This window comes from Mustela nigripes, chromosome 2 (genome assembly GCF_022355385.1).
Source record: "Mustela nigripes isolate SB6536 chromosome 2, MUSNIG.SB6536, whole genome shotgun sequence".
Taxonomy (NCBI): domain Eukaryota; kingdom Metazoa; phylum Chordata; class Mammalia; order Carnivora; family Mustelidae; genus Mustela; species Mustela nigripes.
The window spans coordinates 9,640,164-9,667,196 of NC_081558.1; the positions used below are offsets into that span (position 1 = coordinate 9,640,164).

The 27,033-nt window shown below is 55.1% G+C and overlaps 2 protein-coding genes across 3 annotated transcripts in view; one reads left to right on the plus strand and one right to left on the minus strand.

The window, feature by feature from the left end:
- NANOS3 (nanos C2HC-type zinc finger 3) lies at positions 1–14,719 on the plus strand. 2 transcript variants are annotated; one of them, XR_009402325.1, is made up of 4 exons: positions 1–380; positions 6,620–8,923; positions 10,857–11,059; positions 14,262–14,719. XR_009402325.1 is itself a non-coding variant. In XM_059389190.1 (3 exons), the coding sequence occupies exons 2-3, from the start codon at positions 8,458–8,460 to the stop codon at positions 10,922–10,924; spliced, it is 534 nt and encodes a 177-aa protein (XP_059245173.1). In that variant the 5' UTR covers positions 1–380; positions 6,620–8,457; the 3' UTR covers positions 10,925–11,192. The 2 variants fall into 2 exon arrangements, 1 of the variants encoding a protein (XP_059245173.1); XM_059389190.1 differs by lacking the exon at positions 14,262–14,719 and having other exon boundaries at positions 10,857–11,192.
- BRME1 (break repair meiotic recombinase recruitment factor 1) overlaps positions 13,104–27,033 on the minus strand; it is a 22,277-nt gene continuing 8,347 nt past the window's right edge. The window contains exons 5-11 of the mRNA XM_059389189.1: positions 25,188–25,269; positions 24,842–24,952; positions 20,508–21,809; positions 16,491–16,601; positions 16,156–16,244; positions 14,052–14,144; positions 13,104–13,834 (exon numbers count right to left, since the gene is read on the minus strand). Of these exons, the coding sequence (XP_059245172.1) occupies positions 13,678–13,834; positions 14,052–14,144; positions 16,156–16,244; positions 16,491–16,601; positions 20,508–21,809; positions 24,842–24,952; positions 25,188–25,269 (1,945 nt within the window). The 3' untranslated portion in view covers positions 13,104–13,677. The remainder of the gene's footprint in view (positions 13,835–14,051; positions 14,145–16,155; positions 16,245–16,490; positions 16,602–20,507; positions 21,810–24,841; positions 24,953–25,187; positions 25,270–27,033) is intronic.

Sequence of the window (27,033 nt, forward strand, 5' to 3'; positions counted from 1 at the left end):
CTGCGTCCTGACGCCCCGTGGGCATCCCCGCGTGCGTCCCGGTGCGCCTGGCGGGAGGCCTCAGGACACAGACGGCCGCCGCGGGACCGACCGCCCGGCACGGCGCAGGGAGGAGGGAGGGGGCGGCGGCGGCGGGGAGCGCGGGCACGTCACCGAGACAGACAGGCGGGCGGGAGGGAGGCGGCGGCCGCGGGTTCGAGCCGGCGCCGGAGCCCCGCGGCCCCCTCCCCCGGCCCGCGGCCTGGCCCCCCGCCCCCCAGCCCCACGCCCAGCACCGAAGCCGCCGAAATGCAATTTCCCGTGCAGGCGCCTCGACTCAGGGGGCTTTTCCGGGCTGGTTTGGAAAGCAGAGGGGCAACGCGGCGGCGGCCCAAAACGAGGTGAGCGCGGGCGCCGGGCGGGCGGGGGTGCCGCCGGCGGGGAGGGGGCGCGGCGGGGCGGGGCGGCGGCGGGACCCGGCTGCGGCCCCCTCGCGCACCTGCTCACGGCCCGGGGGCTGGCGCCCCGGCCTCTGCGGCCCGGCCCTCCATTGTTGCGGAGGCTGGAGAGGGGGGGCGGGGAGGGCCCGGCGGCATCTCTGCGTCTAGCCTTCCCCGAGAAGGGGAGCGGGGAAGGCCAAATCCCCCAAAGAGGACAGGCCCTCTAGTCCCCAAGGCGAGGGGGGAGGGGAGGGGAGGCCGAGAAGCCCCTGCGGGGCGGGGACGCATGATGAGGGGCTTAGGGGACGCGGAGCACGGGCGGCCCGACACCTGACCACCGGGAGGCCGCGGGGCCGGGCGGCGGCGAGCTTTGTTCTTGGGGGAGCCGAGCGGGTGGGGGCCTTGGATATCCAGGGCTGGGAGAGGCTCCGGCCCGGCGCGCGCATTCGGAAAGGCGGCCCCGGCCAAGTTCACAGGCGCGCGGGCCTGCGCGGGCCCTGCGGAGATCGATCTCGGCGGGGGCCTGGCTAGGGCCTGGCTGTGGCCGTGGCTCTGGGGCTGCAGCCGCGAAGCCTGCAGGAGCCTCAGCGCCCTCCGAGGGCTCCCCGCCGTCCTGTCATTACCGGCCGAGGCTGCAGGGTATTTACTGGGGCCGAGGTTTGCTAACAGGAACACGCCCTCCAAAACTGGCCATAGAAGGGAAAAATGGCCCAGAATCCCACTGCTGAGGAGCCCTTTTAAAGCGACAGGGCCCTTTTCACAGGGACTTCGCCCTGGAGGGCATGCCGAGGGTGCGGGATGAAGATCTCTCATTGGCTGATAGGAGCTAAGAAGCGGCCCCCTTGCACCCCAGTGCAGTTCACCCCCCCATCTCCTTTCCCACCCATTCCCCGCTGCCCCGGACTACTCACAGATAGATTTACGGAGCCACGGCTAGACACTCCCAAATCCCAAAGTCTCCCAATCCACACTTTATACGTGGGCAGGCATCATCCCCATTATTACATCACCTGCAGGGATGCTCATACACACGCTCGCACACATAGTCCCTCACAATAAGACTGCCACGTGGGCGCACGCATCACCCGCAATGAGGAGGACATCCAGCGCTGACAGCTGGAAAACACTGCTACATTGAAAAATGCAGCCGCCACAGACGGTGGCCACAGTGTAGACACAGCCTTGCCCGTAACCCGGACACACTCATGGCTCTCTACTGCACACGCGGAGCACTTGCTTTTGCATGGGCACCCAAGGGCTGTGCTACCCTGTGACTACCACGGATATATGAAATGCCCAGACATGGGGATAGATAGATACCATTATCCACAAGGACTGGCACCCATGTGTCTGCCTGAGCAGGGACCTACCATCACCACTGTCACCCAGGCACCCGAATAACCAACACATACACATGGATGCTACGAGGCCCGTACAGATGCTGACTTCAGGTCATTGTAATCGTCACATACACACCTATACCACCTATAGCACAACTGCACATGAGGACACATGGTTGCCCATGGTAAAACTGACCTCCTAGACACCCATTATAACAATCACCCACATGCAGCTATGAACAGTCTGTCTGTAACTATACCTGTAGTCACCTACCCTAACACTTGATTATACCCCTGGACACCTACCATCATGCCAGCACACAGAGAGCATATCGCATGCACAATGGCACACACACCCACAGGCAAATGATAGGCACAGGCAGAAATGCACAGTCGCCTGGATGGCCAGAACCCCCACACTTGTTTACTGAGCATCTGCTATGTACCGGGTCCTGTTCTAGCACCAGGGATGCAAGAGATCAAAATCCCTGCCCTCCTGGAGCTGGCATTTTAGGGAGAGGAATGGGGGGCACCAGGTAACACACAGACTACAGTCACCCACAGTGACACTGACAGACGACAGACGCCCACACACCCTGGCTCACGCATCGACCTGCAATTACCCACAATTAGCCTGACACACACCCACAGTCGCACTGACATCCACACACAAACAGAAGCCCACGGGAGTGCCGACACTTGTGCCAACACAGAGACACCGCTGGCACGGAGACAGGCACCCGCTCTAGCGCACACCCACCTGGATACACAGACACCCACAGAAGCCCCAGAATAGCCCACCCGAGTAGCTTGGAACCCAAGCCCACTGCAGCCCCCCAGTAACAGGTCCATCGGTAGCTGCTGCCTGCGTTATGGTAAATGGAGTCCATCTAGACCCAGACCCAGGGTCCCCCTGCTCCGTGAACCTCAGCAGAAGTGTCTGAATTTCCCATCAACCTGCCCAAGGCCCCTCTGCAAGCCCAGCCCTAGCCCTGAAGAAGCCCGAGCCTTCTTGCCTCCCCCATCCCTGGCCCCGTATCTGGTGGCCTTGGGACAGAAACTCAGGCTCCCAGCCCACTGGGTGGCCTCAGGTCTTGGGACAGATGAACCCCTTGGCAGAGGACCCCACCTGAAAGGCCAGGCAGCTGGAGAGGAAGCCAGGAGGGTAGCATGGGGAGGACAGGCGGGAACCTGAGAGGCCATGGAGGTAGCAGGGAAAGGAGGAGCCCCCTCTCCTACACAGCCTGGGCCTTCAGTTGGACCCCACCTGGGGACGCCCAAGTGCACTTTTGTTACACGTTCCATCATGGCCTCTTTGTCTGCCAGGCCCTCTCCAGCTCCTCCTGCATGTCCCCACCAATGTCTATCCACACACACAAGGGCACACACACCAGGACACTTGCACACTGGGACATACATCCGGGGCATGCACACAGGAACACGTGCATGAACATATATCTAGGGACACACAGGCTGCCAGACACCCTCTGGAAGCTCTGTGTCTGACCTCATGCCCCTGCTCCATGTTCTTCAACTTGACAGCAGAGCTGCCTCCATCTATCGTCTCCCCATCTGGCTCCACTGGACTTCTCACCTCCAACTCTGACCCCTAGACCCACGCCAGCTGCCTTGCCTTGCCTTCCCGGAGCGTAGGGTGGGCATGAGGGTGGAGGCAGGTCAATGTGGCTTCTGGGTGGCTCCCCTCATCCCATGACTCCCAACCCCCTGCCTAGACAAATCCTCCCAAGCTGGGATGTGGCGGAGTGTGTGTATGTTGCGCGGGGCGGGGGGGGGGGTGTACCCCAAGGACTAAGGAATGGGAAGAGGCAGAATAGAGCTAAAAGGCCCTGAAGAGTGCTCCTCCCTTGCACCAGAGCCTGGGGGTAGGAGGAGACAGCTCCGCACCCCCATGCTGGGCTTCAAAGTCAAATGGAAACCCAGTTGGTCTTCCAGAAGGCTGTTAGGATGCCTGACGGGAAGAATAGTCAGCCTCCCCTCTCCTACCTTCTCAACGGCCCCAAGTCCAGAGAGTGAGATGCAGACAGAGGCCATCCTTCACCAAGGGCCCGGTTGACAGACAAAGATCAGGTATAAAGAGGCAGACACACACAGGCAGACCCAGACAGCCAGAGATATGAGCACACCCAGGGCGGGAGACCCAAATACTGGTTCATGAAGACCAGTCAGACCCAGACAGACATGGCGGGCAAGGGCAGAAGGCTGCACTGACCACCGCAGACAAAGGCGGCGGTCAGACCCCTATAAGGCGGGACTGCGGGGTTTCCTTCCAGCCCTTCCTTTAGCTGGAAACCTCATCTTCTTATCCCAGTCCTGACCCTCTAGACCAGGTACCCTCTGATGGTCCTTCCCTTTATTGAGGTCAACCCTTCTAGAGACTTCTCTCCTTGGTAGGTCAAGGTCAGAGCTCTCAAGGAAGCAAGCCAGAGAGGAGGCACAGAAGGAAAAGGATGTCTTTTTTTTTTTTTTTTTAAGATTTTATTTATTTTTTTGACAGAGAGAGATCACAAGTAGGCAGAGAGACAGGCAGAGAGAGAGGAGGAAGCAAGCTCCCCGCTGAGCAGAGAGCCCGATATGGGTCTTGATCCCAGGACCTTGAGATCATGACCTGAGCCGAAAGCAGAGGCTCAACCCACTGAGCCACCCAGGCGCCCCAGGAAAAGGATGTCTTGAGGAGTTCCCCACCAATGTGGCCAGTACCCCATGCCCGATGACCCCTCCTTCTAGCTTTATAGTCATCACAAAGTTCTGTTCCAAACTCTCAGAGCCTGACTATCCTCATCGATAAAATGCGTCTCCTAATAATAGAGTGATGTATGTAAGACATTATTATTATTTTTTAAAGATTTTACTTATTTATTTGACAGACAGATCACAAGTAGGCAGAGAGGCAGGCAGAGAGAGAGAGAGAGAGAGAGAGAGGAGGAGGAGGAAGCAGGCTCCCTGCTGAGCAGAGCACCCAATATGGGGATCAATCCTAGGACCCTGAGATCATGACCAGAGCTGAAGGCAGAGGCTTTAACCCACTGAGCCACGCAGGCACCCCTGTAAAACATTATTATAACCCTGCCCTCCTAAACTACCCTTCTCCCTAAGAGTTCTAGGCATTCTGCTCTTTGGGATTTGGATCTTCAAGGCAGGAGACCCCACATGCTCCCTTAGAAGGACCCAGATATTCTGAGCCTGGCAAAGGGGAGTCCTCACCCCATCGCCTGAATGGAGCCCTGTGGGCTGGGTTGATGGGCCGTGAGGGAGCACTCTCTACCCTGAACTCTAGACAAGTGTGGGAAGTGACTGGACCCCTGCCCAGGGGCCAGAGGGTGAGCTTTGGGGAAGGGGCTTCATGAGGTAAGGGAATTCCACGGGAAGCGAATGTTTAGGGGTTCCGGCTCCACAGGTTTCTGATTTGGGGACAGGTCCCGTCAAGGCGGACCTTAGGGGCATTGGGCTTCAAGGGAGTGGCCCTGGGGACTCCGTGGGAGTCTAGGCAGGCAGGATTCAGAGGCGGTTTCTGAGGGGTGGGGTTCAGTGGCCTTAGGTGCTCGTGAGGCCCGCAGTGTGCGGAGAAGGGGTGGGTTCTGATGGCAGGGTCTGGGGGCAGGCCTTTGGAGAGCTGGGCTTTTGAAGATGGGCTTAGAGGGCTGTTTTATGAAGGTTGAGTTGGGGGCGGGCTTCATGGGAGTCTGTCCGGGCGGGCTTTAAAAGACGGGTCCTCAGAACCGGCCACCTGTGGGTGGGCGTTCAGGGCCAGGTTTTAGGGAAGGGCTTGGCTGGGTGGCTTCCGAGGGGCCTGTCTCTGTGGGCAGGCTCTGGGTGGGGATCTTGGGGACCGGGCTTGGAGAGTTGTGCCGGTTCAGTCTGCCTCCGCCAGAGGGCGTTTTGCGGTTCATTTAAGTTCTGCACACTTGGGATCCCTGATCCGTCTTAGGGTTACTCCAGGGGGTTTCTTTAGGACTTAATATTCCCCAAGGAAGTGGGAAGGGACTGGAAATTTGAAGGCCCCTTCCCAGGCAATCCCTGGGGGTCCCCAGACCCAGGTGGGGGCGGCCTTTTCTGAGACTGTGTGCCGGGAGGCGGGGGACCCTGAGGGACAGGCGCCCAAATCGGTGAGCCCCTGGAAGGAGGGACTTGGGGCCCCGTTTTACAGGTGAGGGAATAGAGGGGCAGCATCTTTGCGTAGTCGGAGTTCGAACAGGGATCTGACAGACGCCTGTCTTGAAGCCCAAGGGTGAGCAGCCCTGTACCCCCACATCAAGAGGGCAGTCCCCCGCCCCAGCCCCCGCGTCGCTGTTTGCATGGGCACTAACCTCAGATGAATTAAGGTGTCAAGACTCCCCAGGCTGCCAGTAGGTGTCCCCTCTAGTCCTCTGGCTTCTCCCTGGTCCTGTGGGCAAGTGGACCCTGGGGAGGGCGGGACAGTAGCCGCCCCCCCCCCCCCACGCTGGCCCGGCATTTGCACAGGGGAACAACCCCCCAGGGTTGTTGTGATTCATAAACAGTAGTGCCAGAACACTGAGACTCACCGAAGGTATTACATTGTATTAAAATGACTTGTTTATCTCTTTGTTGCATCGATGTCCTGGGGGCAATAACCGCCAGGCAGCCGGACGACTTGGGGCCACTAGCAGTCGCTCCTTTGCCTCACTAGCAGAGCCCTTTGGCCTCAGACTCTCAAACTGACACACAGGAGTAATCTGCACCTTCTAGGGCCGTTTTGAAGATGATTTGAGTAAATGTGTCAAAAAGCAAGCCCGGTGCCCAGTGCTGCTACATATGTTGTAGCAAAGGCTACATAAATATCTACAGTAATTATTATTTATATTTATCTTGTGCTTTTTCCAGGTCCTGGAGCAGACAGGTCCTGCTTGCTGACTTACTGAGTCAATAGGCTCCTCCCTCCCTCCTCTCTCCTTCCCCCTGTTATGCCTGTCTAGGTTTTCTGCCCCTCCTCCCCCAGTCTGGGCCCCCTGGAGAAGTTGCCAAGGGTTTGGGGGAACATTCAACCTGTCGGTGAGTTTGGGCAGCTCAGACAAACCATCGACCGTTGAGTGGACCCCGAGGCCTGGAACTGCCATCCACCCATCATAACCCCTACCTTCCAGATCTGGGGGGCCAGGGTATCTCCCAGATCCAACCTGAGCATCCCCTTTTTTAAGGCCACAGCGAAGGTCACAATCAACATTCATTGTTGTCGGTGGGTTGTGAGGACGGAGGCTAGACCCACCGAGGGATGAATGTCACTGTGGCTGGGCCGGACACAGCCGGAGGGGAATGGGCTAGGGAACAAGACCCACTTATACAGTGCTCTGATCTCAGCCTCTCACCCCTTGGGGGGAGCTGGCATCTGGGATCCTGATGGACACAGGCCTGATTTGGGGGATAAATCCTTGGGTGTGTGCGTGGGGGAGTAGTTTGGAGGGCAGATCACAAGCTCAGGGTTGGGCATCTGAAAAATCTTTCTGAGGGGGTGGTGAGCCCTGTTCCTAGAGGGTTCAGTAAAGGTTTCTTGAATGGATGGATGGATGGATGGATGGATGGATGGATGGATGGGGTAGGCAGGCAGCATAACTCCTCTTCTCTGTATCCAAGTCCTGGGCCCAGCTTTTTCCCTCTCCTTGCCCAGGACCCACAGACCCCTACTTTACCCTCGACTCCCTGGCCACTTAACACCTTGGTGTCCCACTGATCCCTCCATCTGCCAGTCTCTGCCCCACCTGGGTGACTCCTGGAGGTCTCATTTGAGGGGGTGAGGAATGAGGCACTGATGAGTGCTGGGAGCCCCACCATCAGCCCAGCCTGTGTCTCTGCTCCCCCCCCCCTTAATGTTTTGTCTCACCTCCTGTCTACATTAGGGCCAGCACCTAGTCCTGGGGGCTATGGTAACTGAATGGGGGAGACAGGCTTTTGTGTTTGTGTTTGTGAATAAGTATGGGCAGGAAGCCTTATACCTCAGTGAGTTCATCCATTAAATGGGTGTTCTGCTGAGATAATGGGTGTGAAAGCTCCCCGAGGGAGATCTGAGCTAGGGGCCTTCATCCTTGTCCTTTCCCCCACAATGAGCCAGGCACCATCCCCCTTCCTGAGACAACTGGAGCATCTGTAGCTACCCCCTTCCCCAAAGAGCCCAGGGGCACCTGGCTCCTCCCCCAGCCCAAGGGAAGGAAGAAAGAAGTTACTAAGTTACTGACTACATCAATGCTGGTTTTAGGGGTGGGGGTGTGGAAGCTTGTGGGGCAGGAGTGGCAGGCCTCACAGACCTCCTCCAAAGAGGTGAAGGCAGGGGTAGCCCTCCCAAAGCCCTTTGGGGATGTGTGTCTCCCAATTGCAGGTGCCCCCTGCAGACTGTGTCCTGTCACACACACACACACACACACACACACACACACACACACACACACACCCGTTGCCCCCAGCCCACCCAGAGACCATGCATCCCCTCGCAGGTGCCTTTATGGGGGAGCAGCAGCAAGCCCCCCTGTGACAGTAAGGAACCTCCCACAGCCTGCTCCTCCCCCTTCACACCCCTTTGGAGGTCTAAGGAGGGAACTGACAGCCCAGACTCCAAGGCTCCAGAGAGGGGAAGGGAGGGGCAGAGAGGAGGAAGGGGTAGAAAGACGAGCTTGGGGCAGGCAGGGTTTATTCTCTCTCTGCCCCCTCTGCCTGGCAAGTGTTGCCCAGCTATGGGAACCTTTGACCTATGGACAGATTACCTGGGTTTGGCACGCCTGGTGGGGGCTCTGCGTGGGGAAGAGGAGCCTGAAACCAGGCTGGACCCCCAGCCGCAGCCAACTCCAGGAGCAGAGGGTCAGACACCCAGCCTGGAATCGTCACCAGCTCCTGAACGCCTGTGCTCCTTCTGCAAACACAACGGCGAGTCCCGGGCCATCTATCAGTCCCACGTGCTCAAGGATGAGGCGGGCCGGGTGCTGTGTCCCATCCTGCGTGACTATGTGTGCCCCCAGTGCGGTGCCACGCGTGACCGTGCCCACACACGCCGTTTCTGCCCGCTCACCGGCCAGGGCTACACCTCTGTCTACAGCTACACCACTCGCAACTCAGCTGGCAAGAAGGTGTCCCGGCCTGACAAGGCAAGGATGCAAGATCCAGGTCATCGCCGAGGCGGCGCAGGAGCTGCAGCGTGTGCAGGTGGCTGGGGGACCTGGTGTGGAGGGGGCCAGCCCTGGGCTTGTGGCTAAGCTCTTGGGGTTAGTGAAGTAGGATTAACTCCTGTGCCCACTTTGGGGGGGCGTGTAGAAAATCAGTTTAGAAAACTTAGCACAATATTCTAGAAATGTTGTCCAGTGTGAATAAGCTAGAGCTGGCCTTGGGCAGGGGACCTCTCTGGGTCCATGGGGAAGTTGCTGTCTTTTTCCAGGCATGGGTGCTCTGTCCGGAGGCTATGAGGACTTGTGACAGGATCTGCGGTTAGGGAAAGCAGGGGCTCCAGTCTTGCTTGGCACTTAGGAGCTGCGCAACCTGAGAGAAGTTCTCAGCCTCTCTGAACCCCTTTCCTCATGTTCCTCCTCTGTTCACTCATTAACCAAATGGCGTGTGTGTGTTTTGTGCCAAGTGCTGGGCTGTGCCAGCAGTGGAAAAGGGTAAAAGGGAGACTGGCAGAACACTGTGATGAGTGCTGAATAGAGGAGTCTAAAGAAAGCACCTGATCCAGATAAAGGGGTCCAGGAGGGCTTCCTGGAGAAAGTGACTTCTGGAAGTCTAATCTGGTTTGATGGAGTGCTAGAAGTGTGGCCCAGGCACTGGGGCTCGTTCAGGAACTTGGTGAAATTCAGTGTATCTGGAACAAAATGTGTGTGTATGTGTGGTAGAGAGGGAGATGTCAGAGATTTGAGGGGACAGTAGAAAAGTCTATAGGTCTTGGATTTGGGTACTAGGGAACCACGGAAGGGGCAAGATGAGGTCTGCATGTTAGAGTGTGTTCAACCTTGGCCGACTGGTTGGACTGCGGGGACAGATTTAAGAGTGCTGGAAGGCAGAACACTAGTCCTCCAGGCAGAGGTGTCCATGGCAGCAAGGAGGGAGAGAGGCCTGGCACCTGGGGAAATGTGTGTTTGGAGAGGAGCACTGTGAGTTCACTGTGTGTGCATCAGTTGGGGCTGGGGGGAGCTGGGGCTGAAGCCTCCCTGCGGTCTGGCTCTCCCCACCCTGCTTGGCCCACTGTGTGGGGTCACCTGGTCTCATCAAATGCGGATTCCAGTTGTGCATGTCTTCTGCAAGTCTGGGGGGGGGGGGCGCAGGACCTGCATTTCTAACTAACCAGCTCCCAGCCATGTGGGAAGGCCAGGGAGCAGGGAGGCTGCAGGCTTTGAGTAGTTTGAGCGAACATGGTATTGTAGATGCGAAAGGGCTCAGCTCCTGTGGGGTTTTAAAACAGAAATTGTTTTAGCAACTTTGTCTTTGCAGAAGTCAGCCAACAGGGGAGGTGGGCCTGCGCCGTATTCCTGCCCTTTTGGGTGCCCTGTGTGGGTACAGCCTCCCCATCAGAGTGTGAGCTCCCTGAGGGACGTGACTGGGCGGGATGACCCCACCCTCACCCCCAGCAGCTGTGCCGTGAACATTTGTTGGAAGAATTGAGTGCCTCCACAAGTAGATACTATTCCCCCAAGAGACTCAGTGAGGCCCACCTGGGAGGTGGGGGAAGCTGAAGGGACACAGAGATGATGGTCTCAGAGCCTTCTTTTTTTCTGTTAAGTTGGAGGGAACAGGAAAGTTCCCCTCCCCAGGCATTGGAGGGTGGGGTGGAGCAGCTCTCACCACCATCCTGGAAGGCCAGCCTTCAGTAATGTTCTGGTTGTAACAAATCTGGGGTTCCTGGAGCCCTGCGGCCGCAAGGGGGCAGCACAGCCAGCCAGAGTTAAAGAGTTTCTGTGCTTTGTGTCCAGCTCCGGGTCCCACCCTGGGCTGGCCTGGCCTGGAGTGTCACAGGGGTGCTATTCCAGGAGAGACCTCCAGGTGGCACTAGAGCCCCAACAGTTCTAAAGTTTTAATCTGTCCTTTGGGAGCACTGAATCATACCCTATTACTGTCTTTCTCCTTTTCCCCTCCACTTTTAAAAATCCAGGTTCCAAAGGTGCTGGGAAATCAGCTGGATCTTCGCCCTCTTCCTGCTGCCCCTCCACGTCTGCCTAGGAGACTGGTGCACGGAGGATGGAGATGCTGCCTTCCCCTGGTGTGGGGACCCAGGCTCCATGGAGGATGTATTTTGGGGGAAGATCCACCTTGCAAGGACCTGGCCCTGGGCCCTTGCCCCAGCCTGGAGGCCTGGTAAGAAAGCAGCAGGGCCTGGGAGCACAGCTGAAAGCGCCCCCATGAGGAAGGAGGTGGCCCTCAGATCCCCTGGCCCTCCCTCCCCAGCGCTGGGCACCCAGTCAGCACTCAATAAATGCTTATGAGTGGATCAGCGGAGTAGGCCAGGTCTTGGGATGAAGTAGCGTGAACAGCTCCAGAGGGTCTGGGGCACTGCTCTTCTATCCTGGTTGCACTCAGCCCCCCACATGTTACTCTGACCCCCACTTTCCCCACCTGTTACCTGGATTGTGGTTCATCCTAGAGCACTGGGTGAGCTGCTTTATGCTGAGAAATGGAAGTGGGCACCACAGGGGGACTGTGGGGTTTTGTGGGGTCACCCCAGCCCAGCACCTCTGAGCATGGCACTCGCCACTAGGTTAGCCCATGAAGCCATTTCTGTGATGTCTGGTATTTTCAAACTCCCTTCCAGCCATCCCTCACCCAACGACATGCCACGTGGGTAGAATTCTCCACACTGGAGGTGGGGGCCTCATCTGAGAGGGGATCTGAGAGACAATTAGACCAAGCCCTCCCTCCTCCTCCCTCAAATCATCCTGACCAAAGAGGCCCTCAGTGAATGATAAGGTCCTCACAGATGCCGCAGCAACCAGGGCCATGGAGCCACATGCCAGACCATTCAGATATAGGGAAGGACTGGGCGGGGGGAGGGCAAGGCTAGGCAAAGAAGAGAATATGTCCTGGGGGGTTGGGCCAGCCAAGACCTCGAGCTGGAGGCACCATGGAGGTGATCTGGCTCTGCTTGCGCAGAAATGGAGGGAGATGGAGACTATCACCGCCCAGGCAGTGGGATCCAGCTCTCCCAGGCCAGGGCTGTGCTTGTGGGAATCCCTACTCCCTGTCCACTCCTCTGGCCTCCAGAGGGCAGCAGGTGGCAAGTGTCTGTTCAAATTCTTCCCCCAAGCCAAGGGCTGGCCTGGGGACCTGGGCTCCATCCGTAGTAGCCCACACTGTCTCCCAGTGCGAGCAGGATTTGGACTTTGGAGGACCCTCTGCCCTTGGCTTTTGGACTTGAACTGGGTCCTGAGGCCACCCAAGGAGGAGGGCTGGGGTGAGCTGGGGATGAGAGACAACCCTTGAAGATAGCCTACTGCCCAGGGGAGGGGAGGAGGAGAAAGAAGAGGAGGGCTCCTTAGCAGCCCTAAGAGTTTCTAACTGAGTTAGGGGACACAACATACTCCCAGTTGCCCCCAGCTGTTTGCAAGTGCTGATTGTATACGCCAGAGCCGCTGGGGTTTGAGACCCAGGGAACCAGGAGAACGGGCATGTCCCGGCAGGTTCAAGGAAGGAGCTGCACATCCAGCCAGAAGTGGTGGAGGACCTTGACCCTGCCTCGCTTCCCTCCAGAATGGGGTTTCCCAGGGTCTAAGAAGGCAGTGGGAGGGGGGAACCTGCCTTGACTGTAGGAATTGAGGTGTGGGAGTCACAGGCCAAAGGACTTAAGAAAACTTCAGGTCTGGCCCACCTTTTGGTAAGCAATTGAGAAGCATTTTTCTATAAAATGGGTTTGGCAGCAGCACCTCTTAGGACATCATCATCAGGGATGTGTAAGCCTTGCCCTCAGCACCCTGCAGGCACGAGCTGTGTATCAGTAACAGTCCCCCAGGACCGCCTCCTTCCAGTCTGGGGCCTAGAAACAGCTTGTGCTTTGGAGGATGGGCAAGGCCACCTGAGCCCATCAGAGCACCGAAAGCAAACCTGCCAACTCTTCAGTTGGGTGATTGGCTATGATGTCTCAGTGGGCTTGCTCTCCACAGATACGGGGGTGTCTGTGCTCAAATGTGTACACATACGTGCACACACACAGCCACCCGCTCCTGGAGACTCTGGACACATTCAGTAACTTGTGGGGACCCCCTGATTCACCGGGCCCTGTAGTAGCCCAACCTACCTTCCTGGGGAGGATGAGAAGTAAAAGGAGAAAGAGGTGGTTAGGGAGGTTTGTGGGCGGAACATTAAAGAACTGAAAATACCTCAAACCCCAAATAGCAGGTCACAGATCCACACTAGGGAATGATTTATTAAGGGTTTAACCAGAAGAGATAAAATGGAAATCTAGAAAAAAACAGAGGTACCACCAACAAAGGGAGCCCTTTTCTCTACCAGGAGAAAAACAAATACTCTACCTCCCATAACCAAGCTAAAGAACGAAATTTGCAAATCCAGATAAACATTTGGGTGGCTCTGGGCTCTGCTCAGAAGCAGCTGGCTTCTGGAACGTGGGGGGGCACAGCCAGCGTCGTGCCTGTGGCCTCTGCTGTAGCCCCAGGAGGGAACAAATTACATCCCTCAGAGGCTGTTGACATGGGCTTGGCCTCTTAGGTGTCCCATGGAAGCAGAATTCCGGGTCATCTGAGGGGAGGCTTTCGGGGCCCACTAGGGCCTGCTGGAGCATCTTACAGGATAAACCAGGGGGCACACAGGGCCCTGCAGGCTTTCTGGGGTCTGCTGAGGGACTGTTCCCAGCTGTTTGGCAGCAGCACTTCTGGGGCCATTGCAGAGCAGAAGCACACAGGCGCTGAGCCCTCGCGCACGTGTGTACACACAAGGCGCTTCTGAGGTGTTCTGGAAGTAATCTATAAATCCCTCCAGGACCGGTCCCCTGGAGGGAGATTCCCAGCCCCCTTTGATGAATAGGGTGCCGGGGCTTTCCCTGCCAGCCTCTCCTTAGCCTTCCTGTAGCCGAGGCGCTTGAGGGCCTCCAGGTCCCGGTGGGTGCTCATGATCAGCCGGCTGCACGGAAGCGTCAGCAGGGGCTGTGTGGGCTCCACCAGACCCCTGAGGGGCTGCTTACGCCCCCGCACAAGCTCGCACACTCGAACACTCCCAGCTCTCGGACACACACACAGGCAGATGCAGGCACTGGGCCCTCCCAGCCATCCCCCAAGGCCCCATCCCCTCTGCCGCCCCTCCCAGCCGGTTCCTCCGTGGATCCCAGCCCAGGGCTTACTTCAGGTGGGAGAGCTCAACAACGAGACCCAGCACCGTGTCTGTTGCATCCTCCATCCTGGCGGCCTCACAGCCTTTGAGGCCTACACAGGTCCTGGCGGGAAAGGAGAGAAGACAGGAGGTCTGACCTCACTGGACAGCTCTGCCAAACTCTGTTCTGGGGGATTCTGGAGGGCCTGGAGTGGTCTCCAGATATTAATACCTTTTCCAGATACGAAGCCACCGGAGGCAGAGCCCTGATGGCCAGCCCCGCTGGCTCTACCATCGAAAGCACACCCAGAATCCAGCCGCTTCTCCCCACCACCTCGGTCCCCATCTGGACTGCTGCCACAGCCTCTCTGGCTCCCAGTTCCTGCCCCTACAGCCTGTTCCCCGCTCAGCACTGGGGTGGAGTGGGGCGTGAGAACAGAAACCCAGCCCCAGCATCCCTCCTCAAAGCCCCTGCACCATCTGCCAACACCTCCGGACCCCCATCCCCTCCCCTCTCCTTCCCCTTCCCCCTTGCTCCAGCCACAGTGAATTCCTGGCTGTTCCCTGAGCACTTCTGAGGGCCCTGGAATGTTCTCTCCCCAAAGTCTCCTCCTGATGGGGGGAGGGAGACTTCTCTGATCAACACGTTAAGATTTTAACCCCTTCCTCACTGTCTTTTTCTCCTCAACACTCCACCATCTGACGGGTTTGCTTGTCTCTCACCTTCCCACCCCCACCAGAGGGAAGCTGTGGGTTTTGTCCCACACTGTCTGCCCATGCCCACAGCAATGCCTCGACGAGCTGGCACTGATGGCGTTAGTATCCATGGAAGGGGCGGAAGCACCACAGCACCCCTGTGTCTAACACATGCGGTCTGTGGGTGTGGGCCGAGGGCTGCCCTCCTGGACTCAGGTCAGCAGCTGTTCCTAAATCCTCCTCCACCCCAGCATGCCAGGGTCTCCTGGGCTGTCACCACAGGAACTCCAGCTCCACCACCCACTGCAGTCACCCCGAGATGGCATGTGGGCCTGGCCTTAGCCGATGCTTGTTTCACTCAGCCATAGGCCACTGCACCAGACCCATGACCTGCCTGGGGGCCTCCACATGTCCGTGTGGGTCACATCAGAGGCCACTGGAGATTCAGACAAGAAGCTCCCTTCTCTTTGCTCAAACAATAGTAGAGCCGCTCTAGCTAAACTGCCTCTGATCCCGTGCAGGGCATGTGTGTGCGTGTGTGTGCATGCACGCGTGCACGTGTGTGGCAACAAGTGGTACAGCAGGTACGATGTACAAATGTGTGCATGAGCGGGAGGGGAGAACGTGGTCACCTTCTACCCTGAGGAGGAGGAGGAGGAGGAGAAAGAGCAAGGAGACCTGTTCTGCCAAGGGCTGTGTCCCTCACCCCTCCTCCACACCTCTTGCCAGACACAAACAGAAACTTGGCCATGAATAATCGATAAGCTGCAGCCTCTGCAGAGAGGCCAGTTCAAGTACAAGGTAATAGGAGAGGACTGTCACCCAGTGCTAACGGCTGGCAGGGCTGGGAAAAAGGGAGGTGAGGGACTATGAGAGGCTCTGCGGTGGAGACAGAGGACCCGCCAACACACACACGCACACATGCTCGCTCTCGCTCTCTCTCTCTCTCTCTCTCCCCATGGCCTGCAGGAGGGAGAGAAAGCAGCCTGCCTCACGGCACTGAGCCAAGTGAGGAGATGGGACAAGTCAGGAACTCTGCAGGGCCCTCTGGATGCCAGAGTGGGGAGAGGCCCCAAGACCAGTGATTTTTAACCCCCGTCTGGGTCCCTTCCCCTCCACAGAGATTCAGGGTAAGCTCTAGATCCTCTCTCCAGAAAAACACCTAGAATGTTAAAATAACCTATGGAACTGGGGGTACTATCCCAGGGGCCCCGGGGAGACACTCCGGTTTAGCTGTGGGTGGAGATCACCAGCGCTGAACTTGCGTAGAATGAGGGCTGCACAGTGTGAAAGACGGGGCTCAGCTCCCTCACGGAGGCCCATGGAGGGAGAGTGTCGGGGTGCCAGTGCCAGGAAAGCAGTGACACTCTCCCCTCCCAGGGGCTTAGGGACAACTGCTGCTGGGACAAGAGTCCTGGGTTAGCCTCCCCCTCGCCTACCTCAGCTGGAGCTCCGTGAGAAGCCTTCCATCAGCATGTGGGCTTGTGCCAGGCCAGCAAGAGGCCAGCCTGCTCCCGGGAGGAAACAACTGTAAAGAGGGCACAAACACGTGAGTGGTCTAGCTGGTTGAGCCCTGCACGGGGAAGGAAGAGCTCATGCAGGGAACCTCTCAATTCTCCTGGGCCATGCCAGGAGCACAGAGGTAGAGACCCCTGCAGAAAAGTGATGAGTGAAGGGACAGGATGCCATGACAGCTAAACCCGGGGGCCACCAACCCGGGTTGCTCTCGCCCTCCCTACTCAGAAGGAGCAGACAGGGCAATGTTAGGCCTGACCCTGGTGTCCCCTGCCGAGCCTGTGCTTTCTGAAGGGCTGATCTGTGTTGGACGATGGCTCTGTTCCTGGCGGCTGAGGCGTGGCTCTGTCTCCTGCTCATCCTGCAGTATCTAGAAAGGTACAGAGAAGACCCTCCGTGATGGTGACTGGGGCGAAGTGGGCATCTGGTGTTGAGGGGAAGAGGCCGGCTAAGTAAGCCACCTATGTGTCAGGGAAAGATTTTTATAAATATGTTGTAAGGGAAATTTTTATAATTAATAGGGGAGAGAGCCAGATAAACCGGAGAAGCTTAAGTTTCTAAATGTCAACGGTGGTTTAATTTTCATGGAAAATGTCAAGCTCCATCATGGAGGGGACATGGGTCCCTCTGAAGAGGCAAAGAGGCTGGGGTGGAGTGGCCAGTCCACAGCCTCTTCTGAGGAGACAAAGTCCTGGAGTGAGAAGGGATCTGTTCCAAAGACATAATTTCCAAAGCAGGCCCCTCTCCCCTGCTGGGTGGGGGATGGGATGGAAGGCTTGGGCTACAGCTTACAGCTGCAGATCGTCCCTGAGTCTCAAGAACAGATGCGAAGAACTGCTTGTAGCCCGACGGTTCTCACGGGGGGACGATCACCCTGAGCCGCTTCACGCTGGTCAGCACACTCTGGTGGGGAGACTGCTACTGGCATCCAGTGGGTAGAGGCCAGGGGTACTGCTCAGCACCCAAAATTGCACAGGACAGCCCCACCACAGAGAACTATCTGGCAGCAGTGCCGAACCGGAAGTCTGCTGTAGACAATACAGTATCTCCCAGGCATCTGGCCTCCTGTTCCAGGTAAGTGGTTCTTTGGTTTAAAATACAACTCACCCGGGACGCCTGGGTGGCTCAGTTGGTTAAGCAGCTGCCTTCGGCTCAGGTCATGATCCCAGCGTCCTGGGATCGAGTCCCACATTGGGCTCCTTACTCTGCAGGGAGCCTGCTTCTCCCTCTGACTCTGCCTGCCACTCTCTCTGCCTGTGCTTGCGCTCTCTCTCTCTCTGACAAATAAATAAAATCTTTAAAAAAAAAAAAAATACAACTCACCCAACTCACTGCACCCTTTTCAGCCGTGAGGACTATTACCTCTCCTAACACTCCAACCACTGCTCCCACCTGGGCTGTGTACATGTTTGACACAAAAAGGGCAGTCCCTGTACTGAATGTGCTGGAAGCCATCACTGTAAGACCCAAGAAGGCCTTGAAATCAACTTGTATATTTTAAAGATTTTATTTACTGGGGCACCCTGGTTAATGCAGTTAAGCATCTGCCTTTGGCTTAGGTTAATTTTAGGTTACAGGTTGGTCCTGGGATCCAACCTCACAGTGGGCTCCGTGCTCAGTGGGGAACCTGCTTCTCCCTCTGCCCTTCCAGCCTGCTCATGCTCTCTCTCTCAAATAAATAAACAAAACCTTAAAAAAATTAAAACAATTTAAAAAAAGATTTTATTTACTTATTTGACACAAGCAGGGGGAGCAACAGAGGGAGAGAGAGATTCCCCACTGAGCACAGTGCCCAACGCAGGGCTCCGTCCAGGACCACCAGAGCCAACGGCAGATGCTTAACCAACTGAGCCACCCAAGCGCCCTGGAATCAGCTTTTATTTTTTTTTTTTTAAAGATTTTATTTATTTATTTGACAGAGAGAAATCACAAGTAGATGGAGAGGCAGGCAGAGAGAAAGGGAAGCAGGCTCCCTGCTGAACAGAGCCTGATGCGGCACTCGATCCCAGGACCCTGAGATCATGACCTGAGCCGAAGGCAGAGCCTTAACCCACTGAGCCACCCAGGCGCCCTGGAATCAGCTTTTAAACGACACTCCTTATGCGGCATACAGAGGCTCCACCAGCACTGTGGTGAGTGTCACATCCTAAGGGAGCTACTATAAAAAAAGAAAATACCACGCTTTCCCATAGGAGAACCTGGGTTTGACACTGGTCTGTCACTGCTGTGTAACCTCTGTGAGGCCTCCTCCGAAGCAGTGCTCACAGCTGGCCCACTGTGGGCGGGGAGGGCCTCTTGGTGGGAGGCCACTGCTGCCACTCTCTCCATCCACCTGATTTCTCCATCTACCTGATTCCCTGTCCACCAGCCTTCCTGCCAGGCTCTATCTGGTACCTTTCTGTGGGAACCTGCTCATGCCGAGGTCGCCCTGACATGCTTGGGAACGCCCGGTATCAAAACAAAATGTGTCTGGACGTCAGCAATCTTGTCAGGGCAGCGCCTCTGCCCCTGGAGGGCCTCTCAGGTCTGACCACCCTGGCTGTCTGCCATTCCCTGCCTGCGGATTCCTTGGTGTTTTAAAGCCCAAAGTCAATGATAGCCAGCCTACCAGGAAGGACTTGCTCCTTTACCTGCTGGATGCCACTGAATATCCTGACCACTTTTCCTTTAACCACTGACCAACAGCCAGAGACTGGGGTAAGAGACTCCTTTTCTTTCCAAGGGAAGGATTTATATTGTTTAATGGATGAGACTCCAGTTATAAAATTTCAGCTGTGCCCACACCTGCATGCCTACCTATCCTAGGTGACTGTGTTCAGACCCTAGGACTAAACTGCACTGTGACTTGCTTCCCATGATCTTCCTCATCTGGTGATTGAGAAATGGGTGGCACAAGAAGTAGGGGGCCCACGTGTGGCAGGGAGGGCCTGGTCTGACGTCACCTTGCAGGTGAACACTGTGAAGAGCCAAAAATGACCCCTGGCCCTCCCTTGGGAAAGCGGCACCTTGGAGACCTGCATTTGCCCAACCCAACCACATTCCCCTCTGCGGCTGGAGCAGCTGGCTTTCTTCGGCTCGGTACCAGAGGAAACAATATCCTGTGTTTCAGGGCCATGTCGTATGAAAAGACTCTTCAAGTGCTGAAATGATAGGGTACAGAATGTCCACTCTGGGATACAGGTGGGAACGGTACTACCACAAACCTCGCAGGGGCAGGGACCACGCCTAATCTGTTGACTCCTGGCAGAGCTGGCCCTTGATAAGCACGTAACTGAATTAATGTTTTAAAGATCTCAACAGGACAGCCAGAAAAACAGAGGCCGCGGTCTGTGAAGCAAGCTGGGCTCTGTGCTCCAGGACAAGGCATCTGAGGCACAGGTGTGGAATCAGGCCAAACTGGGAGCAGACCCAGCCTGTTTCCCTCCTAGCTGTGTCACCTTGGGCAGGTGCCTCGACTCCTTCAGCCTCTTAACCACACCCAGGATGTGGAAAGAGAACCACCTACCTCCCAGGGTGTGACTGCAAAGCACTTAACCCAGACCCCCGTGTGCCAGTGGTGAGGGATGTGGCGCTTCCCTGGGGGCGGGGCCAGAGCAAGGCTGCTACCTGCCCCAGACAGGTGAATGCCAATGGGCTGCATAGGTTCAGCCGCTGGGGAAGGAGATGTTAGGCAGCTCTCCCACTGCCTGTTGAGCAGGCAGACCCCTGAAGGAAAGCAGAGTCCCTACAAATTCCAGCAGGAAAGCAAAATTCTGTCTATGTTTGAAAAAAATCGTATCAGGACCCTGAAATGACCTTTAAGGTGGACAAAGACTCTTTCCAGTTGGGGACTGAAGTCCTCTCCCCTAAGCCCAGCCCTGACATGGCTGGTTTTTTCAAAGTTATCGCTCAAGGTCTCAGGCAGTCTCTGTATATCTCTCAGAAACCTGCTGCCTGAGTCAGGCACTGAAGTGTGGAGAGAACTGGGGGCTCCAGTCAGGAAAGCGAGAACCTCCATTAACTCTGCCGAGGCTGACAAAATACATGCAGGTCACTGCCCGGGGCTCTTCAGCTCCCAAGCAGACCCCTTACAGAAAGCCAGGTCTGTCCTTTCCAGAAAATCACTGACTCCATACCCACCAAATCTGCAACTCATTCCTCTAGATATGTGTGGCATATAAACAGATTGTCATGCACCCCAAATTCCACGCACCCACTACTGGGTGGTTTGGAAGAGGCTCGTGGCCACTTGACACCTGTCCTGGGATGGTCTGCCACAACATGGGGAAGCTCTTACCTGTTCAGGTGAGGCTTCGAAGTCAGGGGCTTCCAGGGCATCCCGTATCTGGCTGTCTGGCAGGAAGTCAGGTTCCATGGCTGAGGACTCCCCCAACACAGCCTGGTCTGCAGAGCCAGGAGGGGGCTCATGCCAGCTTGTGGGGTCCGCAGGGACATCTATGCTGTCCTGGCAGGCCCTGGTCTCCTGGGAAGGGCCACCCACTGCTTCTCTGTGCACTGGTGGAGCAAAGGCTCCAAGAGACAGACTGAATCCCTCAAGGTTTTGTTCAGGGCTCTGGCGACCTAATTCAACTGCTTTTTTACCTGTGGACTGCAACAGTAAAGGCAGTGCACACACACCTCCCAGCCCCTCTTGATCCAGGCCAGGCACCTTTGTCTGATTAATACCTGGGCCCATTTCCAAGGCTAGAAGACTGAAATTTCCTGCACCTGTCGTGGGCTCTCTTATCTTGTGACCCAGAGCCAGGCAGGATGCAGGGCCCCCTGGAATGTTGCCAGGAAGCTTGTCTTCCCACCCTGCCTCCCTTCTGTGTCCTGTCCCCCCCATGAGAGGTGTGCCTCTGAGCAGGGTCCCACTGCAGCCTCCATCAGGGGCCTTCCCACTGGGACAAGTAGGTGCCCTTGTGTTGGCCTGTTCATCTGGCCCGATAACCTCCGGAGCCCTCTGTTCTGGCTCAGTGGGATGTGTGCTCAGATCTTTGATGACAACTGTCCCAAGGGAGGAGTGTCTTGGGCTGCTACAATTCTGTTCTGCTTCCCTGCCAGTCTCGCTGGTTATCTGCAAGGTGTCAGGGAGGCCCTGGGCTGCAGATCTGGGCTCCGGGCCCTGAGTGATGGAACCTACGACACTGTCTCCTTCCTCCTGATGCCTCTCAGTCAGGTCAGCCCCTGCTCCCCCTCGGGGACCTGCTTTCTGGATTGCTCCTTGTTCTGACTCCTTCTCTGCAGCACCACTACTCAGCAGGGGACCTTTCTGGCCATGATAGCCTAGAATCCAACACCCTTCCCTGCTTTCACCCTCTGGTGTGTTGGTTACTTGCTCCAAGAGGTGGTCCTGGCTGGCCCTCTTGGAGGCCAAGGGCACTGTCCCCCATTCTGGAGAGGCATCAATGGAGGCTGAGGGCTGAGGGGTCCCACTGCCAGGCACACGTGTCATGGGCTTTTGGTCTCTGTGCTCAGGGTGGGTGCTGTCTCTCTGGGTCTGGGCACTCAGCTCCCTGGCCTCCCAGGGAGCAAGCCCTAGGGATTCCTCCCCTGGTTGGCTTCTGTCCTGCTGGGCACTGGGCTCTGGTGGTGTTTCCTGTGGAGAGAAAAACACTCAGCCTCGAGCCTTCAATTATCAACCATTTCTAAAGACTTTTCTTCTTCTTTTTTTTTAAGTAGGCCCATGCCCTGCATGGAGCCCAATGTGGGGCTTGAACTTATGACCCTGACATTAAGTCCTGAGTGAAATCAAGAGCTGAACACTTAACTGACTGAGCCACTCAGGTGCCCCAAGACTTTTCCAGTTGGAATTACCTCCCATATAAAGTCTCAGACGCTGCACATGATGTCCCCATTCAGTACCAGTGCTGGCCAGTTAGAACTAGGGGCTGCACGGGCAAGAGGAAGCACAGGAATCCCTCCTTCCATCAGCTCCTTTCCACCAGCACCAGGCACACAGAGGCTCTTGGACAGAGCAAGGATATAAATCAAGGAGGCCTGTGGATTGTGCCCATGTTGACTGCCTGGCGCTGGCAAAAGATGCTAGTTACAGAACATGTTACCACTGGAGGAACCGGGAGGAGGGCATACACAGATCTCTCTGAAGTGTTTTGTTTTTTTGTGGTAAAATACACATTACATAAAACTCGGCATCTTAACCATTTTGAAGTGTACAGTTTAGCCCCATAAAGTACGTTTACTTTGTTGTACAAACATCACTACGATCCATCTCCAGAACTCTTTCCATCCTCCCAAACCGAAACTCTGTTCCCATGAAACAACTCCCCATCCTTCTCTTCCAGCACCTGGTATCCACCAACTATTTTCTCACTGTACAATTTTTTTTTTTTGAGAGACAGTGTGTGTGCACCATGAGGGGTGGGGGAGCAGAAGGGAGAGAATCTTAAGCAGGCTCCAGCACAGAGCCCAATGTGGGGTTTGATCCCATGACTCTGAGATCATGACCTGAGCCAAAATCAAGAGTTGGACTCTTAACCAACTGAGCCACCCAAGAGCCCCTGTCTCCTCTAGGGACCTCCTATAAATGAAATCCTATAGTATTTGTCCTTTTGTGGCTGGCTTATTTCACTGAGCATAATGTCCTCCAGGTTCATTTATGTTGTAGCAGGTGTCAGAATGTCTTTGCTTTTTACGGCTGAATAATATTTCATCATATGGATATGCCACATCTTGTTTATCTGTTCATCTACTGATGGGCACTTGGGTCTGTGCTATTTTTGCAACTTTCTAGGAGTCCATAATTATTTCAAGATAAAGACTTAAAGGAGCAAGAAGGAGAAGGAAGTGAAGTGAAATGTCCCTAACGGAGGTAGAGATGACCAGAGCAGGGTGCGAAAAGAGGGTTCTGGCTGGGATACGTAACTGTCCTTTAGGTAGATGGCAGCTCAATCCAGGCTCTCAGTCCTAAACCTCCAGAAGCGCTGCAGCCTGGGATCTCCCCCAGCTCTGGATGCTGGTAGCCAACATTTTCACCTGGTATCTCCCGGTCATCTCCGACGATACACGGCTGACACCGGCTCCTGAGCGTGCCCTCAGAGGCTCCCTGTCTCGACTACAACAACTCCATCCTTCAAGCTATTCAGGCCCCAAACCACGGAGTCAGCCCTCCGTTGACTCCCTTCCCCTCACATCCATGCCATCAAGTCTCCCTCCAAACTGGACTGCAAATAATGACATTTGGTAGGTAGGCACCGAGGTTTGTACCCAAGGGCACTCTACAGACAGCAGTTGTCCGCCTTCCCACACTTCTCTCATGCAGTGACCAGCGCTGAGGGAGAAACCTCTGCCACAGGTACTCCCTACACCAATCAGGCCCAGCCTTTCTACGAGGGTCTGCACTGCCAGTATCAGACCACTGAAGGCCAGAGCATGTCAATTTGGCTTCAGAGAAGCCACTGGCAACCAGCTGCTGAGTTACACAGTGTTTCCCACAGTCAACAGCGAAGCTAGGACCCCTCTTACTAGTTAGTTAACTTTAAGTAAGCTCTACTCCCAACATGGGGCTTGAACACACAACCCCAAGATCAAGAGTCACATGCTCCACTGAGTGAGCTGGTCAGGCGCCCCGACGCTTCTTGTTTTTAAATTAAACTTTTTGTGAGATCATTGTAGATTTAGATGCAGTTATGAGAAATGATGGGGAAAGACTCCTCATGCCCTTTACCCAGTTCCCCCAGGGGTAACGTCTTGCATAACTCAAGTACAATATCACAACCCAGACGCTGATGTCGATAAAGTTCACCGACCTTGTTTGGCTTTCCAGTTTGAGCTCTACTTGTTTGGATGTGTGTATGAAGTTCCCTCTCATGGTGGAGGCTGTGCATCCACCACACAGACAAGATACGGAAAATCTCCACCATGGGATCACTGTGCTGCCATGTGTAGCCACACTCACCTCCCTCCACCCTGCCAACCCTGCTCCAACCCCCTGTAACCACTAACCTCCCCACCATCTCTATAATTTTCTCATTTCAATAACGTCATGCAAATGGAACCCTGCAGTGTATCACCTCTTTGGACTGGCTTTTCCCACTCCACACAATGCCCTGCAAGTCCATCCAGATTGTTGTGTGTTTCACTAGTTTGTTGCTCTTTAATTGCTGGGCTGTGCACCATGGCGTGTTCAGCCATTCACCCACTGAAGGATATCTGGGGTCTTCCCAGTTTGGGATGATTACAAACACAGCTGCTGGGAATGCCCACCCCTCACTTTTGCAGGGGCCTCTGTTGCCAGAGACATCATCACCCTCAGAGCTCACAGTGGAAAGGACGAGAGAGTATACTGTAAGACCCACCCTCCTCCCCCAAACCACACAAAATCTTCTGAGAAGCAAAGGGGTTCAGGGATAGAATATGGGCTGTCTTTCTGCATTTTTACTATTCTTATGCATCCTGGAAAAGAGGGCTGTAGCCTTGACCGCTTTGCTGCAGACACAGCTGTCCTGAGCACCTCGCATAGGCCTGGTGTGCACTCCACAGACATCTGCAGCACGGTGTACTGAGAAGGGGTACGCTGACCAGTGCGGGTCTAGCCAGTGCCAAAGAAAACCAAGGCTGAAGTCAGCTGCCAAGGATGGACCAAGAAGAAGCTGTATCTATGGGGCTGACCTGGCTGATTTTAGGGGCTCCATCCCTGAGGTCCTCTTCCCTCAGCTCTGCTTGTCCTGACACTGTCTTCCTGGGTTTTGCAAACTGGGGGACAAACCTCCTGGCTGGGTTCTGTGAACCGGAAACAAGAACAAAACAGCAATAAAGATAAAGGGAGGAATGAGGTTTCAGAAAACAAATGCCAAACCAGTTCCTTTCTTGCAGCCTCAAATGCAGCCCTTGCCTTCCATCCCCAGCGCACAGTCTCACCAGCCTGCCAGCTTTCTGGTGAGGAATGGAGACAAGAATTCCAGCTTAAGGGAGGCAGTGTCATTGCTTCATTCATGAGGCCCTAAAACAGGCTCACCTGGGAAAGAGGAGAGGGAACTGGCTCCTTTTCTGGTTGCCCGAGGAGCCTGGAGGGAATTCCTGCTTCTTCATCATGGGGGCTGGATGGAGAAAGACAAAAACAGGGGAGGTTCGGAAGTCCTGGGACGCTGTCAGTGCATGTGGTGAGGCAAACAGAGGAACGTGGTGCTCAGACTCCTGTAAGGGAGGCAGGCCCTAGAGCACGTGCTTAGAGCGGATGGGAGGGAGAAGGGTGGGAGCAGTGCCTATGGTGACACTTGGCTGACAAGAAGGGTGCAGAGACCCACAGCTAGAATCCAGGCTGCCTGCTCCTGCAGCAGTTTATCCTTATAATCCCAAGAATTGGCTCCTAAAATAAGAATAGGAATTCCCATTTGGAATAACACTCCAACCCCCAACTCTATAAATTCTAGAGAAATGAAGTTGTAGATTAAAAAAAAAAAAAGTATCTAAAAAGCAGGTGTAGGGGTGCCTGGGTGGTTCAGTCGGTTAAGCTTCTGTCTTTGGCTCAGGTCATGATCCCAGGGTCCTGGATTCGAGCCCTGCATCAGGCTCCTTGCTCAGTAGGGAGCCTGCTTCTCCCTCTCCCACTCCCCCTGCTTGTGCTCTCTCTCTGTCAAATAAATAAATATTTAAAAAATAAAAAATAAAAAAGCAGGTGTATTCGTAATTGCCAAAATGCAGAAGCAACTGAGGCAGCCTTCAACAGGTAAATGGCTAAACCGCGTGCATCCAGACGCCCAGGCGCCCCTAAAATTGAAATTTTGAAGTTTTAGTTCCAGATTTTGATCTTTTTTCTTAACAATGAGTATTATTCAGCGCTAAAAGAAATGAGCCATGAAAAGACTGAGAGGAAACTCAAATGCATATTCCTAAGTGAAAGAAGCCAGTCTGAAAAGGCTACATACTGTATGATTGCCACTTTCTGACATTCTGGAAAAGGCAAAACTATGAAGACAATAAAAAGATCAGTGGTGCCAGGGTTGGGGAGGGGAGGGATGAACAGATGGAACACAGGATTTTAGGCAGCAAAAATATTCTGTTTGAGATTATAATGGTGGATACATGTCATCCTGCATTTGCTCAAACCCAAAGAACATACAACACAGAGTGAACTCTAAAATAAAGTGTGGATTGTGGGTGATTATCATATGTCAGTGCAAGTCCATCCTTGGTAACAAGTGTACCACTCTGGTGAGATGGTGATCATGGACGGGGGGTGGCGTGGGGCGCGGCTATAAGAAATCTCCATACCTTCTCTTCAGTGTTATTGTAAACCATGCACCTGGGTATCTCAGTCGGTTAAGCGTCTGGCTTCAGCTCAGGTCATGATCCTGGGGTCCTGGGATCGAGGCCGGTACTGGGCTTCCAACTCAGTGGGGACTCTGCTTCTCCCTCTCCCTCTGTCCTTCCTCCTGCTCGTGCTTACTCACTCATTCACACTGGTATCTCTCTTTCAAATAAATAAATAGCATCTTTAAAAAAATTAAATTATAAACCTGAACATCTCTAAAAATCTGGGTCTTTTTATTATTTATTTTTTAAAATTTTTTTTTAAAAAGAATTTTTTTTTTTTTTAATTTGACAGAGAGAGATCACAAGTAGGCAGAGAGGCAGAGAGAGAGAGAGGAGGAAGCAGGCTCCCTGCCAAGCAGAGAGCCCGATGCGGGACTCGATCCCAGGACCCTAAGATCATGACCTGAGCCGAAGGCAGTGGCTTAACCCACTGAGCCACCCAGGCGCCCCATTTTTTAACATTTTTAAAAAGATTTTATTTTATTTGACAGACAGAGATCACAAGTAGGCAGAGAGGCAGGCAGAGAGAGAGGGGGAGGCAGGCTCCA

Bases quoted from the DNA above. Each gene is read 5' to 3' on its own strand.
- NANOS3 (XM_059389190.1), top strand. From the start codon at position 8,458: ATGGGAACCTTTGACCTATGGACAGATTACCTGGGTTTGGCACGCCTG. The intron at 8,924-10,856 runs GTGGCTGGGGGA...TTAAAAATCCAG, and splicing joins AGGAGCTGCAGCGTGTGCAG to GTTCCAAAGGTGCTGGGAAA.